Here is an 18276-nt window from a genome sequence, read left to right as displayed (position 1 = left end):
AACATAATGCACATACTTAAACAGGGCTAAGAAAGCAGTAAAGCACAAAAAATGACAAAAAACATAAATCACCTAAATTCAAAAGTAAGACTATAACAAGGCATATTTTTAAAAAAAAAAAAAAAAAAAAAAAATTGAGTTAAGGCCATTATTAGACCCTAAAAACTACTGCAAATGTAATGCACATACTTAAACAGGGCTAAGAAAGTAGTAAGGTACCAAAAATTACGAAAATCAAAAGTCACCCGAAATTCAAAAGTAAGGCTATAACAAGGCATATTTTTCAAAAATTCAAAAAAATTGAGTTAAGGCCATTCTTAAATTCTCAAAACTACTGCAAATATAATGCACATACCAAAACAGGGCTGAGAAAGTAGTAAGGTACCAAAAATTACGAAAATCAAAAGTCACCCGAAATCGAAAGTAAGGTTATAGTAAGGCATATTTTTCAAAAATTCCAAAAATTTGAGTTAAGGCCATTATTAGACCCTAAAAACTACTGCAAATATATATCACATACTTAAACAGGGCAAAGAAAGCAGTAAGGCACCAAAAATTACGAAAATCAAAATTCACCCGAAAGTAAGGCATATTTTTCAAATTTCAAAAAAATTGAGTTAAGGTTATTATTAGACCCTTAAATCTACTGCAAATATAATGCACATACTTAAACAGGGCAAAAGAAAACAGTTAGGCACCAAAAATTACGAAAATCAAAAGTCACCCAAAATCGAAGTTAAGTTCTACACACGTTTTCAACTGAACTCGACGATCAAATGTGAAAATGTTGTTTGTATTGATCAGAGAAGGTATACGTGATCCAACTTACTGCTTAACATGCTAGAATATGTGCTACACAGGGCTATATGGTGTGTATGTGAGCTAATGATGGTGAACAGCTACAGGATGATAACCAGTGTTTATTACACACATACTGTGAGGACGTTTTGTGCCCAGAGACGTAATTATTTATTTATAGTTTAAACTAACTAAATCTAACAACAACAAACATTATCAAAAGATAATTCTAGAAACAGAAGAAAATTAAGTGTGTCTTTATTGTTTTTTCATTTCAGATGTGATTGATCCACTGAAGCAGAGGATAAATGCTGGAACCATCACTGCTGTGTTACACATGGACCAAAGTTTCCTCTCAGCCTGTTGTTAATAGAAATAAAACACTTTCTCATCTGCTTTGCTTCACTTCATTTGTGGCCAACATTGTTGAATCACCACATTTGACACTACACTGATATACAGTATGTATGAATAACGTGCTTCATTAGAGAAAATAAGACACGAAAGCATAAGGAAATTAGTGTTTTTCCTTATTTTTAATGTAATATCTTTATGTAGGTCAAACAGTCAAACATTGTTTTGTGTTGTACATGTGAGTGACATATATAACATTCTGTCAACTGGACCTTCCATGCTATGGTTGTTGGGTGGGTGGGGGGGTTGATGTTTGTACAGACTGGTAAAGAGGGCTGATCTGTGGTGGACACAGAGCTGGACTCTGGTGGCAGAATGACAGACTCTGGAGAAGACTCCATCCATCCTGGAGAAGACAAAGCCTCCACTGCACTGGACCATGATCACACAGAACAGCTGTTTAGTCTCTGAGCTGCTCCACAAACACTCAGGAAGTATTTGTATCCCCCTGGACATAAAACTACAAGTGATCAATGTGTGACAGAGGGACATGATCACATTCACTATTCACTGTACAGTCTTATCTTAGTGCTGTATGTAACATTACTGGTGGTGTTACTTTGAGGGTCAGTAACTATCAAGGCTATTGTCTGCATCTGTAGGGACGAGGAAACGCTGAAAAACTCAAATAGAACCATTTTCAAGTCCATGTACATCCATCGTATGAATGTAGTGTGTGAGTCAGTGTTGGTCAGAGGGATCGATGGTTCACTATGGCAACCTCACCTCTGTCAGTCTGCCCCAGGGCAGCTGTGGCTACAATAGTAGCTTACCACCACTGTGTGTGGAGTGAAAGAACGATGCACATCAATGTAAAGCGCTTTGAGTGTCTATGAAAAGCACCAAATAAAATCCAATGCATCATTAATAATATTATTATCTGTGAAGTTGCCCGTAGTATTGTAGTTGTTGCTAATGAATTCAACCAGAACTCCAAGCTCCGAGTATGCTTTACGATGACTGTATCCTCTAGAACTAAAGTATCCTCTTTACCTGTCTGTCACTCATGTTAAAGTTGTGCCGACTGCAAATCCTTAATATCTTCATATTCTAACTCGAAAAGTAAAAATAAATAAATGGATGAATATCCAGCACTGTGGATGACGCCATTGTGATGAACTCCGACCAAGAACCAGTCTCTGTGTTTAAAAAAAAAAAAAAAAAAAAAAAAAAACATTACGAGATAATCCCCACAGGAAAAAAAAAATTAATTCGGAAAACGGATTTTTAAAAAAATATTAATTCGGAAAACGGATTTTTAGAAAAATTAATTCGGAAAACGGATTTAAACAAAATGTTAATTCGGAAAACAGATTTTAAAAAAAATTATTTTCGGAAAAACGATAAAAAAAAAATTATTCGGAAAACGGATTTAAAAAAAATATTATTTTTACTGACTACAATGCTCCATCGTACTATAGTAAGGCATAAAAACGAGCGAAAAAAAAATGGAGATAAGGCTATAGTAAGGAATAAAAATTATGAAAACATTTCTCGCACCTCAAAATGGAGGTAAGACTATAGTAAGACATAAAAATGATGACAAAATTTCAAACACCTCAAAACGGAAGTAAGGCATAAAGACGAGCGAAATAACACCTATAATCGGAGGTAAGGCTATAGTAAGGCATAAAAATAATGAAAAAATTGCATACACCTCAAAAGGGAGGTAAGGCTACAGTAAGGCATAAAAACGAATGAAATTTTTTTAAACACCTCAAAACGGAAGTAAGGCTATAGCATGGCATAAAAACGAGCGAAAAACATTTTTAACACCTCAAAACAAAAGTAAGACTACAGTAAGGCATAAAAATGAGCGAAATAATTCTAGCACCTCAAAATGGAGGTACGGCTATAGCATGGCATAAAAACGAGCAAATTTTTTTTAAACACCTCAAAACGGACGTAAGACTCTAGTAAGGCAAAAAAATTATGAAAAAATTTCAAACGCCTCAAAACGGAGGTAAGGCATAAAATTGGAAAAAAATTAGATTTTTTTTTTTCTGAAATTAGGCTGTAGTACGCATTAAAAATGAAAAATGAATGATTAATTCAAGCTTATTTTTCAGTTCTTTTTATGGATTAAAACAAAGAGTAGAAACAGGTTTAAACAAGCCAGACTTTATTTACACACTGAACCTTAAAGTTTAAACCAGATCTTTGGTTTGTTGATCAAAAAGTATAGAAGAGCTGTAGGGCAGAGTGATTACATCATTGTCACTGCAAAAGAAGGAAGTGACACACCAAAATAAAAGCATGATCATTTTAAGTCAAATGGATTCAATTGAAACAAGTTTTATCCCAAAGTGGAGAAATCTGAAAGAAGCTTTACTTTGAAATGTTCAGAAAAGGAAAAAACTCAAGACTTAATGCTGATCGTTGCTGGCTGCTGTTTATTGTTAAAGTGAAATAAAAATACTTTGTTTTCTAACAGTCACCAGTTACCATGGTCACCAGTTGGTATAAAACACCACTGGAGTTTCCTCTCTGTGGTTGTGCGGCACAGACACTCTAACATAGAGCAGTGATGAGGACAATCATCGTCTTCATCAGGCGTTAGAAAATAAAGCTAAAAGTGCACTTTGAAGAAAAAATGGTCGACAGTCACAAAACCTCATGTTCTCAACTCAGGTGGCAGGGCTTTTATTTTGAAAAGAAAATGTATTTAGTATTTTTAAATGAAAACCTGTTTTCAGGTGAGATCGTCTTTAAAAGTCAAAAACTGGTGTTGTGAGAAAATCCGTGACCTGACCAAATGGTGGCTCCAGGAAAAAGACTCCAGCCACCACTCTGACTGGTCACATTTTTTCTCACCACACCTGTCTACGATATGGGAATCATTTAATTTCCCTCGAACAGCAGCAGATCTACTGTGAATATGTCTAGTGTCATGTGAAACTAAAGTGTGTTGATTAGCTTAGCTTAGCCACGACAGTTGAGAACCTTTGGTTTGTGTCACGTGATCAGGAGGAGGAGCTGCTCCTGATTGGTTGACTGCTGTCAGCAAGTCTGTAGCAGACGTCTGTAGTGGGGCATCACTTCCTGTTCAGAGAGTTGAAGGTTAAATTCCAGAGCCACGAGGACCGGGAACTCAAAGGCGATGAGCTCTCTGCGGTTCACCCTGAACTTCTCCTCCAGCTTCTGAGGAGGAAACAGAGAAAGAGAGAACATTCATTCAGAACATCAACTGATCTACTGGATCAATAACAGGACCAGAGCTGACCAGCAGGGGGCAGCAAACACATGAGCAGGACTTTATTTAAGTTTAAAGTGACGTCACTTCACAATCAAGTGTAAAAATAAAACTGTTTTCAAACATTCTGAAGTGTCCATTTTCTGTGTGTATTTAGAGCTCTTATTGTGAAAGGACAGGAATGTGCGTCTTACGTCGATGAGCAGCTTGACCTCGTGTTTCTTCAGGTCTCCTCCTATCTTGGCGGCGAGCAGCAGACACGCCCCTGCGCACAGCTTCCTGTTATGTTTGTGCAGCTTCCCCTGCAGCACCAGCTTCTCAAAGTAGACGAAGGCCATGGCCGTAGTGATCTCCTCATAGTTACACTCCTCCTGGGACAGCTTCCTGATCTCCCTCTTCAGGCTGAGGCACACAACACACACCTCTGTTAGCATTAGCTGCAGGAAGCTACGCTAGCTCTGAATGAACCAACTATTCACATTGAAATCTGAGCACTAGTTTAAATAAAAACTACATTTAGAGCTTGAGACATTAATAATCACTGAAAAATCTGTACACCAGTGGTTCTCAACCTATTAAGGCCGTAACCCCCCCCAAAAAAAGGCCCCAGAGAGCGAGGGCCCCCACTGTAGCTGAAGATGATTGAACACAGACATGAACATTGAAGTCATATGGAGACAGGGCCATCTATAAGGGGGAATAAAGGGGAGAGATTTTTGGGGTCCATCCATAAAGTCAGCAAAATGATGGTCCATTGTTCTATTAATCTGTGATAACCACATTTATTTATTTATCTTAATAATATCCACTGTTATCCAGGAAGTTTACTATTATTTGGCCCATAGTAAATAATCATCTTAAAGATAGAAATCCTTAATTTAATCAGAAATAAAATGGATTAAAAGTTACCAAAAATGTTAGAAAAGGTGGTGAAATGGGATTTTAAAAACCACAGAAACTGGTTAAAGGTTGCAAATTAAAGTGGGTAATGGAATTTAAGCATGTAGGGAAAAACAGTGGTTGAATGTGATTAAATTGGAAAATATAAAGATAAAATATGGTGAAAAGAGGTTAAAAGTGGCAACAATGGGTCAACATATGTGACATTAGGTGGAAAAGTGGAGGAAAGGGTTTATAAGCAATTTCAGAAAAGGCAATGAAATTTGATAAAGAGAAGCGTCATAAATGGGAGTTAAGTAGCAATAATGTGTGTGTGTGTGTGTGTGTGTGTGTGTGTGTGTGTGTCTAACCTCCTGATCTTGCTCAACGTGAGGCGGATGTGAGGAAACTTTTCCTTGAACGTCTCGTTCATGTCTTTCTTCAGGTCTGAAGGTTTCACATATTCAATGACAGTTGTCTGAAAACACACACAAACAATGATTTATTTTTCTACCTACATTTCTTATTTGTTCTATGCTTTCATTTCACAGTGCAATGACACAACAAACAGAATAACTTTCAGTAAAAAAATGTAGAAAAAGTGTGGTGTTCTAAAACTTTTGTAGAGCAGGTTATCAAACTCATTTTAGTTCAGGGCCAAACACAGACTAGTTTGATCTCAACGTGGGCCACAGAATTTTGGTCATTCCACATATAAATGATGCATAAAATATCCAACAATACAATCTTCACTAAGTTATGAAAACTCACTGGGAGGGAGAATATGAACTATTAGAATTAATATATTAGCAATCCTTACCAATAAAAAGTCCAATAACTTCCTTTAATACATTAAACAAATGGCTCTGAACATTAATCTGTCAGAATTAGATTGAAAACATTTATGTGTCCTACAGAACTTGGAAGGTTGACGTACCAAACTTTAAAAACTTTGACGACATATTTTTCTCAGGAAGCAGAAAAAAACACAACATGTTAGAGAATTGAACCTTCAAACGATTCCCTTTGTAAATATAAATGTATGGAATGAGTGGGTTAACGTTTTCAGAAAATCTGAGAAGATTTTATATGAAAACTATTCAAGATAAATTCATTCTAATGTGAAAGTTTGTCCTGATGGTGGCGCTAGAGAACAGGTCAATATCTCATTATCAAGGGTTTATTTATGGATTCAACAAATAAACAAAAACTTGGTCAACAATCTTCTGAAAATCATTTTCTGGGGTCAGATTGACCCCTAGGCTAAAATGTCTTATTAATAATAATAATAATAATAATAATAATAGGAGGTCAAAGGTCAGAAAAGCAGTGAAACTCATCAGCTCCAGATATAGATGAGCTAGAATTAATCATAATATGGTGTAATCACTGTGGACCAATGACTTAAAGCAACTTCAGCAAAAATATCATCTCCAAAATCAGGACTTTTATAAATACTTACAATTGAAGCATTATTTACATAAACATTAGCATAAAATAACTCTACGAACATCAACCATCAGTAAGTAAAGGAACAAATAAAACTAGATACGTCTCCCTTGTTTATAAAATACTTTATGAAGAGAACACACTGAGCTATGAATAAAGATGAAGAATGGAAAAAAAAACAATCAAAATCAAAATCATACTAAACATCAGATCAGAGTTGGAGGGGGCGTGGCCTAATAAGAGATCACTCTTGTAATTTAACTATTCTTTAGAAAGACATCCAATGTGAAATGTATAAAGGTATTAAAAACCCATTTGAAGCCATCTTTTATTATATTGGGAATCTTTCCTCACAATGTTAAGTCAAATTTTATTTTAATTCACATTAAGTTTTACCTCTAATTACCACTGGTTATAAGCACTGTTATTTATTCAATATTGACTAATATATTCAGCTAATATTCCAGGAACATCTTAATTATGAGAAAAATGTGATTTAAATAAAGTTATTAACAACTATTTCCATGTATTTAATAAATCCTGTTTCCTGTTTAAATGAGTTCAGAGGAAAAGTGATGTAGAAATCACTAATGGATTATTAACACATTCACGTTCTCATGGGTTTTCTATCAGTTCTCAGTGAGAGAACTTTAAAGCGATTCTTTAATGTTGACGTTGCAAACACGAGGCGCGTAGAATGTGAGGAATGTGGAGTTCCTTCCTGGAACGGGAGGAATCTGCCGCTTTTGTTTGGCAGAGCTTTTCTTTTTTCACTCTGCACAAAAACAACGGGTCGACCTTCAGCGAGAACCACAACAACACGCCACATAGAACAAATTTACAGCCGGAGAACACTCACCATGTAGGACGGAAAGATCAGAACTCTCTTATGTTTCCCACAAGGCCACTGAGGATCGTCCAGTAGGTTAGGATCGTACTCACGGAACTCCAGCACATCATTTCCTAACGAAAGAAACACATGTTAGAACCACAAGGAGAACATGTTGGAACCACTGGGAAAAAATGTTGGAACCACCAGGAGAACATGTAGGAACCACTGAGAAAACATGTAGGAACCACTGGGAGAACTGGTGGAAACCACTGGGAGAACTGGTGGAAACCACTGGGAGAACTGGTGGAAACCACTGGGAGAACTGGTGGAAACCACTGGGAGAACAGGTAGAAACCACTGGGAGGACAGGTAGAAACCACTGGGAGAACATGTAGAAACCACTGGGAGAACATGTTGGAACCACTGGGAGAACATGTAGGAACCACTGGGATTACATGTAGAAACCACTGGGAGAACATGTAGAAACCACTGGGAGAACATGTAGAAACCACTGGGAGAACATGTAGAAACCACTGGGAGAACATGTAGAAACCACTGGGAGAACATGTAGAAACCACTGGGAGAACATGTAGAAACCACTGGGAGAACATGTAGGAACCACTGGGAAAACATTAAAACCACAAGGAGAACATGTTGGAACCACTGGAAAATCATAATAGAACCACAGGGAGTTGGTATTCTGAGGAATACACGTTAGAACATTGCTGAGACTATCAAGCTGTTCTCCAGTTCTCTGACCATGGTTCTAACATGTGTAGGAGCTAGTGTGGTTCCTCACCAGTGTCCAGGCTGCTCTGGGTGCTGTTGGCCCGGCCCAGACTCAGGCTTCGGTGACTAGAGTTCCTGCACTGGGAGAACGAGGCTGTGGAGTCGATGGTGTTCCTACGAGCACTCAGAACGTTGGTGGGGTACAGGAACTGTGTGTATGACACCGTCTGGAACAGGAAACAGGAAGGAGCAGCAGGTCAACGGCTTCATTCAGTGGTCCACGGTGGTCATGTGATCAAAGCTCACCTTCCCGTCTGCTCCTAGCTCCACCCCCTCCAGGCCCACCACCATCTCCTTAGCACTGACCCCCCCCGATGGGTGACGCTGTCGGCCCCCCTCCACCTTCAGCTCCCTGAAGGACATCATCTTCATCATCACTATGATTATCTTTATCATCATCATCATTTCTGGTAAATCTACAGCGTTAAACTCCAAAAGGTCCCACAGCAGAAGAGAAGTGTGTGTGTGTGTGTGTGTGTGATGTCCAGTGTTCGCCCTATTAAAGGAAGGATCAATGAAATAAACAGCGAGTAGCAGCAGAGGAGGCGTGTCTTCAGTGATGAACCAATAACAAAGGTTCACACACACAGACATATACAGCACAGATCTGCTCCAGTCAGTCTGTGCTGTGGCTGTTACTCATTCCTTCAGGGACAGGAAGTGAAGGTGTGCGTGCAGACAGAAAGCCCATAATTACTGCACTGGTAATTATTGAGCACCGATGCTCCAACACAAACACATGCAGGACAGAAGCCTCGAGGAAACATTCTGCATCGTCTCCTTTAAACTAGATCAAGCACCGTTTCACACAGAGCTCCTGTTAGCGAGCAGTTAGCAGCCATTAGCAGCGGTTAGCAGCCACTAGGGGGAGCCAGAGCAGCGCAGTGAGCACACACACAAACACACACACACACATGCTGAGGATACGTACCCCGCTGGGCTACAGTCCTGATAGGGCAGCACTGAAAATACACTATAGAAGGATCTTCTGCCACTGATCAGGACTATCCTATGAACACACAGACACACAGTGAGCCATCATCTCTCCTCTGGGTGTAACAGATCAGCTGGTCAGTGGTATACCTGGTGACCCGAGGCTGCAGAGAGGAAGCTATACACTGATCTCAACCTTTTGTTTGCACAACATGTAATGTTACTGTTTATAAACATGTCACGAGATAGCTCGATTCCCTGTTGAGCTGTAACATCCCTGTATCTAAACATCTCTGAGCTGCAGAATGATGAAAGACATTTGGCCTGTGTCAATGACTCAGTGTGTCACTGAGGATTCTGTGAAGATCATGTGACTTCAGATCGTGTGTGTGTGTGTGTGTGTTACCTTCCGTTGCGTGTGTCGTGCTGTCTCATGTTCTTGATGAAGTGAATCTTCTTGAAACTTTTCGGTCGAGGAGAACCAGACAGAGTTCTACACCTGACACGCACAACACAAGACAGGAAGTAGTGTTTAGGAGGAGCTTGTCTTTCATCACATCCATCATAGCAACATCATCATCATCGTGGTCCTCAGAGTGTGGGCGTGTCCTCGTACCTGCGTAACGGAGCGTTCTCCTCGATGTCCTCCAGGGTCTCTAGAGATGATCTCTGTGAGATCAGCCTCCGTCTGAGGAACAGGAGACACACACTGTTCAATAGTACACACTCACAACCAGCAACACAGACAACTTCCCACACTAAAGTCATTTCATCAGAAAGGTAATTCAAACTTTCACCTGACAGTTTGGATAGATCAATACCTGTAGATCTATATAGTATAGACATAGGAACATTAGGGATATAAGGATACACTCAACTAGTGTTGTTAAAAAACTTGATACTGAATAAAGTATCGATGCCAAAAAGTTAGTATCAGATACTAACAGTGCCGTGTTTACCTCTAAATACATCTATGGTTCATCTCCAGTTTTTTTTCCTCGCCTGTTTCAAATGACAACTGTATTCGCTGCTGCAGACACAAACAGACACACAGCTGAACACTAATAGGGCCCTATAATTCCAGGAATCAACCAATGAAAACTGTTAAACGTGGACAGAATCAACATGAAACGGCGTCACCGTGAGGCAAGGAACCCCGCCCCTGCCCTGGCTGCATTAAACACTGCCTAAAACACATCAAACACTGTCTAAAATTGCACCAAATCATCACTGACTCTTAAACACAGAGCCATCAGTGCCCGTTTAACTTTGCTGTGTCTGTGAAACTCCGTCCGTTTCTGGTCAAGCGCAGCGGAGCTCCGTGAAAACATGAGTCAGCTTCACCCGCTCAGAGCGTTTAAACAACATCTAACCAGAGCTACAGAAGATCTGTGGATAAAGTTGTTCTGTTGTTGTGGACGAGACCATCGATACCAGGGATTGTAGAGTCTGAAACATTGTAGGTTAATAATAACTTCTGATACTGTAAAATATTCTAGCGGTGAGATAACTGATGCATCCTTGTGTCAATTTATTTTTGTTTAATCATTATGGTCTGGAATGATGTCATCAAGATAATTTAAGTTTTGATAAACTTAATTTAAATTAACCTAAACAATTAACCTGATCAGATTCAGTAAACCATTGATCCCTGAGGGGAAATTGGGTGACTGTGACATTAATGCTGTTCTCATACATCTTTATATGACATAAATAATTAAAAATGAGCAGTCAGAATAATCAATGTCACTACAACTTACTTTAATTTTGACAAATTTTTGTGTAATTTTGTTTTTTATTATTATTTATTTTGTATTATACATTTTTTTCTGAAAAAAATGATCAATATTTCTAAAAAAAACGGAATTTTAAAAAATGTAAGTGGAAAACATGGAACTTGGAAAAAAATAAAACAGATTTTATTGGGCCCTCATCATGACACTGACAGCTGATGACGGCTCGTGCTGCTGCTGGGGGGCCCTGCTGCTGGGGGGCCTACGCAACCAGTTTTAGTCAAAAATGAGAAGGGAAAAATTGCTAAAATTTGTTATACTTTCTCAAAAAAGTGTAATAATTTTTGTTGTTTGCAAGTGTTAAATGTTGCACTACATTTCACTTAATTTAAAAATACTTTGTATACTGTTCATAGTTTGTATTTTCAACTTTATTAAAGGAAATTATACTTCTAAATTTTTGTCTTTTTTTGTCCCCGTGGTATTAAAAATGGTAGAGTATCGAGTTTTTTCTCCCTCTCCCCTGAGTATCGATATCGAGTTTGAAATTCTAGTATCGTGACAACCCTACACTCAAACAATTTGATTAGGTTCCCAATTAAATTTTTCTTTTTAAATAATTCATATCATACACTGATGTAATGATGCACTTTAACTCCTTTTAATTTCAATACACAGAGATCAAATTAAATCATATTTTGGAGAAAAAACAGATTATCATCATTTTATTTAAATTGTTAGGATTTTTTTAAGCTAATATATTTTCTTCCTATAACTTTCTTACAAACTGTTTGAACCCAAAATAAACAACAACTTCATTAATTTATCACCATATTTAAAAGAAAAAAAAAAACATATAAAATAAACACAAGAGAAGTTTTCATATCATTAATACAGTGAAAATTTTGAAGTGTTTTTTAAAGTCCAGCTTGTGTTGCAGCGTGTGTGTTTGTGTGTGTGTGTGTGATTCCAGAATGCCAAAAATGCTGCTCTATTTGCATCAATTTTTAGCTGATTAAGGTTATATCCTTACATGACTTAGGTATATAGGTGTAAATGTATAGATCTATAGACTTAGGTATATAGATGTAAATGTATAGATCTATAGACTTAGGTATATAGATGTAATTGTATAGATCTATAGACTTAGGTATATAGATGTAAATGTATAGATCTATAGACTTAGGTATATAGATGTAATTGTATAGATCTATAGACTTAGGTATATAGATGTAAATGTATAGCTCTATCGACTTAGGTATATAGATGTAAATGTATAGATCTATAGACTTAGGTATATAGATGTAAATGTATAGATCTATAGACTTAGGTATATAGATGTAAATGTATAGATCTATAGACTTAGGTATATAGATGTAATTGTATAGATCTATAGACTTAGGTATATAGATGTAATTGTATAGATCTATAGACTTAGGTATATAGATGTAAATGTATAGATCTATAGACTTAGGTATATAGATGTAATTGTATAGATCTATAGACTTAGGTATGTAGGTGTAAATGTATAGATCTATAGACTTAGGTATATAGATGTAAATGTATAGATCTATAGACTTAGGTATATAGATGTAATTGTATAGATCTATAGACTTAGGTATATAGATGTAAATGTATAGATCTATAGACTTAGGTATATAGATGTAATTGTATAGATCTATAGACAGGTATATAGATGTAAATGTATAGATCTATCGACTTAGGTATATAGATGTAAATGTATAGATCTATAGACTTAGGTATATAGATGTAAATGTATAGATCTATAGACTTAGGTATATAGATGTAATTGTATAGATCTATAGACTTAGGTATATAGATGTAAATGTATAGATCTATCGACTTAGGTATATAGATGTAAATGTATAGATCTATCGACTTAGGTATATAGATGTAAATGTATAGATCTATCGACTTAGGTATATAGATGTAAATGTATAGATCTATAGACTTAGGTATATAGATGTAAATGTATAGATCTATAGACTTAGGTATATAGATGTAATTGTATAGATCTATAGACTTAGGTATATAGATGTAAATGTATAGATCTATCGACTTAGGTATATAGATGTAAATGTATAGATCTATCGACTTAGGTATATAGATGTAAATGTATAGATCTATAGACTTAGGTATATAGATGTAAATGTATAAATCTATAGATTTAGATATATAGATGTAAATGTATAGATCTATAGACTTAGGTATATAGATGTAAATGTATAGATCTATAGACTTAGGTATATAGATGTAAATGTATAGATCTATAGACTTAGGTATATAGATGTAAATATATAAATCTGTAGATTTAGATATATAGATGTAAATGTATAGATCTATAGACTTAGGTATATAGATGTAGATGTATAGATCTATAGATTTAGGTATATAGATGTAAATGTATTGATCTATAGACTTTGGTATATAGATATAAATGTATAGATCTAAAGACTTAGATAGAAAAGATAGAAAGGCAGAATGATGATCAGGCTGTAAATGATCAGCAGTGAAGATGAGTTTGGAAAAAAGTTCAACCAGTGGAAAAAACAACACACAAACGCAAAAACGCACAAACACTCTCTCTTAAAGATCTACTGTTGTGTGTGTGTGTGTTACAGTGTAACACTGCTGTCCAAATGTCTAAACCTTTGGATCAGTCATCCTCACGCTCTGGTTCACCATCAGTACAAACGATTCCATTCACAGTGAGAAAACCTACACAAACATCCACACACGTTCTAACCACTCTGCTCTTTTTTGTCAATTATTTGCACATCATTTTAATTCAAACATGATTTTACAGGAGCTGTGATCACTGAGTCATGTTTGGTGTTATAGGTGCTGACTGGGGCTTTCAGAAATGAGGACCTAAGGGAGGACAGGCTGAGGATGAAGGTCTGAATGAAGTGGTTTGAACAGATGGAGGTGACACTGAGTCCAGAGTCTGACGCTTCACTCTGGTTCTCCCACACAGATATATATACATATATATATATATTAGTGGTGCAACGATGCACAACATTCAAGTTACGGTTCAATACTTCAGTGTTCAATATTGAAATAAATACACAAGTCCATGTCTTTTTTAACCTGTAGTTTATTATAATTACCAACATGTGTTTCAACGCCAAAGTAGAGTTTTTCAAAATAAAAGTATCTGCTGATGTAGCTGCCTCCTTTACTGAAGGTGGATAATAACATAGATGCATCAGATCAGTTGTTAACAGCAGAGTATTTATTAAAGATAATTAATATCCAAAATACTACATTTTCACAACACAGTATCATCAATCACTGACTTTATTCTCAAAATATTACCACTTTAATCTTGCAGCGCTAATTTCTCTTTTTATTTTAACGTGGCCTTCATACACTGTCGTAACTAGTTACTTTTACTTTGAGTTACATTTGACCTGTACTTGAGTATTTTATGTACGAATTACTTGTACGTGAACACAATTTCAATCAAGTAACTGTACTGATGTATCAGTACTCTGTGATGATCATAGTGGGAACATACAGTAGGTGGAACGTGCTGTGAATAAAGTGTCATTCAAACACTGACAGGGTTCCTTCAGTTGTTGGTTCTAGTGTGTGTGTGTGTGTGTGTGTGTGTGTGTGTGTGTGTGTGTGTGTGTGTGTGTGTGTGTGTGTGTGTGTGTTACCTGTTCCTCTGCTGGTCCATTTGTCCCTCCAACATGAAGCTCTGGGTCACGTGTCTGCAGTAGGAGGGGGGGACCATTCCCTGGGTGAAGGTCTGCAGCCTCCCTCTGGCCGAGCCGGAGCTCAGGGCGGCAGGGAACGGGAACGGGTCCGGGTCCAGATCCAGGTCCGGCTCCTGAGCTAAGGAACCGGGACACGTAGCGGGCATAGAGCCGGGGGTCTCGGTGTCCCCGGGCGGCCCCACGGGTCTACCGTCCAGGGAGATGTTGCAGAGGAAGGACAGAGCCGCCTGCCTCCTCCGGGGGTCCATGCGTTTCCGGGTCTGTTCTGAGCACAGCTTCATCTGCAGGGCCGCCATGGTGTCTAAGTACTGGTCCTGGTCCCTGTCCTGATCCCACCCAGCCCGAGCTGGAGTCCTTCCGTCCGCACGCTGCACTGGGTGAAAACAGGACGATCACGTGACTGCCGTATTGTGCTGTGAGCCAATGAGCGTTCAGGAAAACACGCGTGTTTTTACCTTTTCCTGCAGCTCGAGACCAACAACATCCCCACACCCCCTCCTATAACTAAATCATTAACCGGATTCATCTGATCCGATCAACCAGGGAACACAGAGCGCGGATCGTTACCGACGTGCACGCACGCACGGGCACGGCCCAGTGTGTTTTAAAAAACAAAAGTTTTCTCACCTGAAGGAGCAGCGCCTCCTGTTGGTGGGAATAATACATTACATCTGGTTCTACTTTAACGTTACATTTAACACTACAGAAACAATACATTCATTAAAGAAACCACAGACATAATAATAATGTAAATATTAATAATAATATTGTTATCATTAATAACAATAATAGTACACAATCAAAGTAAAGTTTGTTAAAGGTTTTTATTGTCATTTCCACACGAGAATGGTTATTGTCAAATACACACATATACTGTATATATATATATATATATATATATATATATATATATATATATATATATATATATATATATATATATGTATTAGAGGTGTTCCCAATCCGATATTGATATCGGATATTGGTCCAATATCAGCCAGAAAACAAATATCGGATTTTATCGGAAGACATCTAAATTCACCGATATAAGCGCTCCAATAAAATTTTATGCTCCAGCACTTCTATCCATAGGTGACTGTGGTTCACACTCCAACAAAGTAATCTACTGTTGCTGACTATTGTTCTCTGTTTGAGTAACATCACTTGATCAAGCCTTTTCTAACGGTCCACACTACAAAATAAGTAATAAAAGTAAGTATGACTCGTGATGATATTGTATCAAATCAATATCGGTATCGAACAATACGCAAGGCTGCAATAATGGTATCATATCGGAAGTGAAAAAGTTGTATCGGAACATTCCTAATATATATACAGTATATATATATACTTGCAAATTTATTCTTTTTACCATTCTCAAGTGGAAATGACAATAAAAACAATGAACAGACTTTACTTTGATTGTATGTATGTATATATTATTAATAAGAATAATAATACACAAATTACAATATACAATTAAAGTAAAGTGCATTCAAGGATTTTATTGTCATTTCCACACAAGACAATAAAAACCATGAACACACTTTACTGTGATTGTATATATTTTTTTATTTTGTTAGCACACAAAAAAACAACAACATTTAAGGTGCGAGGAAGGAAAGAAGCCCAAAGGGCTTCTATAAGAGCTCCCACCCCTTTAAATAAACACAAACAATTTCAAATAAAGGCTAATAAACAACACACACTTATAAAATCATGAGAGAAAATGGAAAATTAATCTTTGATAAGTGAGGAAAACTAATAAATAAACAAAGTTCACAAAATTAATATCAAAAAACAAATGAAAATATTGAACAAAATATTAATTGAAGATAAAATGTATATATATATATATAAACATGTAAATACAGTACATATATACATACACATGCAGATACAAACACATACATATTACAAGTGGATTAATTTGGTGTAATGTACGTGGATTCGTGAATGGATAAGATTATATACTGTATATATATATATATATATGAATAAATAATCAATACAAATATATTTATTAGGATTATTATTTGAATGAACTAAGTGTAAAATTAAATAAATCAGATACATTTCAATAAAGAAAAAAACAGGATGATCTTGGTATCCGTTCACTCAGTAATAACTCCACAAAAGAAGAATGTGCATCGATACCTGCTTGTTTTTAAGTCGACATATATTTACAAACTTTATAGTTAAGAACTCTATAGCAATTCATATGTAAAGTATTAATAATTAATAAAGTATTTATTAGCATTTTAATATCACATTTTTAGATTGATAGATTGTGAAAAATGACAATAATATTTAATTTTTCAATAAAATCCACTTCTTCTAACGGCCACTAGATGTCAGTGTTGTCCCATAAATCACATAGTTTACCTTTAAAAAGGTAGTTTCAAACGCTGGGGAGTGATTTTTGTATCATTGTTTCTGCACTAAACACAGAGTGTTTGTTTATTCTAGTGCTTGTGATCAATGATAGATGAGTAGAAGAATACAGGCTGATCAAAGTGTTTGATCACTGCAGACTTCCTGTGTTTGTGCTCATTGTCACACTTTAGACAGATTAGAGAGACAAACTTCAAGTCTCCTCAACATGTAAGGAAGAATATATTGTAATGTTTCTCAAACTGTGGTTCAGGGACATACAGGAAGTGAAGGGTCCGTCTTTAAAAAAAAACTATCCAACAATCATGGAAAATAGAGTTGAAGAAACGTTGCACAAACAACAAACGCACGTTAAATGTGTTTGTTGGGGTCATTCAATGTTTACCACTTAAAAAACAATATTTGCCTTTATTTTTTGCATCATATTTCATGACTTTTACTAATTTGATGGGTACAATTTATTATGCCTTTTTTTTTTCCAATGTGCTGAACACATATTGCACGCATTGGTGTTCCTCTGGAGTCAATTTGACCCCAAGCTGTTTTAGCTTACAACAACCCCACAGAGTGGATATACTGTATTTTAGTTGATATTTGTCATGACACGCACACGCACACACGCGCACACACACGCACACGCACACACACACACAAGGATTCCTGAGGACTGATTAAACATCAGTTAAATTTTTTTCCAGTTTTCTTACAGAGAAATTGAGAACACTTCCAAACAATCCAATAATTTATTCAAAATTATCATTTAATCTAGTGTTTCCCCAATGGGGATATGTGTACCCTACCTTAGATGGTACGTGTCGGCACTACAGGGGGTACTTGAGAGAGAGAGTGTGTAGAATATTAGAAATGAAAACATTAAAAATGTGGGGTTTTATCCCCCCCATTTTCTGGAGGCAAATATCCCTAAAGGTAACATGGAAATGACGTCAAACACACAGTGTAGTACCCGATGCTCCCTGTATGAGGCGCTGATCACTTTAATCTACTTTCTTTTAATAATGATAACAATAAAGCTCTATATCAAAGCAAAGATAGAGTTGGAGACATTTAGAGCATGTTTACAGGAGATATTAAAAAGAAACAGAAACACATGAC

General features: G+C 36.7%; 1 protein-coding gene across 3 annotated transcripts in view; it reads right to left on the bottom strand.

Moving 5' to 3' along the window:
• Positions 1-3317: 3317 nt before the first annotated feature.
• cables1 (Cdk5 and Abl enzyme substrate 1) overlaps positions 3318-18276 on the bottom strand; it is a 35429-nt gene continuing 20470 nt past the window's right edge. Inside the window, exons 1-11 of one of the 3 annotated variants that reach the window (XM_028473734.1) lie at positions 15225-15316; positions 14710-15142; positions 9904-9975; positions 9694-9786; positions 9286-9363; positions 8601-8706; positions 8365-8521; positions 7593-7696; positions 5656-5762; positions 4600-4807; positions 3318-4353 (exon numbers count right to left, since the gene is read on the bottom strand). In XM_028473734.1, the coding sequence (XP_028329535.1) occupies positions 4213-4353; positions 4600-4807; positions 5656-5762; positions 7593-7696; positions 8365-8521; positions 8601-8706; positions 9286-9363; positions 9694-9786; positions 9904-9975; positions 14710-15065 (1422 nt within the window). In that variant the 5' untranslated portion in view covers positions 15066-15142; positions 15225-15316 and the 3' untranslated portion in view covers positions 3318-4212. Of the gene's footprint in view, positions 4354-4599; positions 4808-5655; positions 5763-7592; positions 7697-8364; positions 8522-8600; positions 8707-9285; positions 9364-9693; positions 9787-9903; positions 9976-14709; positions 15197-15224; positions 15317-18276 lie in introns of those variants that run through there. The other 2 variants (XM_028473736.1, XM_028473735.1) reach the window with 2 other exon arrangements.

Source organism: Gouania willdenowi, chromosome 17 (genome assembly GCF_900634775.1).
Source record: "Gouania willdenowi chromosome 17, fGouWil2.1, whole genome shotgun sequence".
Taxonomy (NCBI): Eukaryota; Metazoa; Chordata; class Actinopteri; order Blenniiformes; family Gobiesocidae; genus Gouania; species Gouania willdenowi.
Note: the sequence above shows the minus strand (reverse complement) of the source record. Positions and strands in the feature narration are given on the sequence as shown.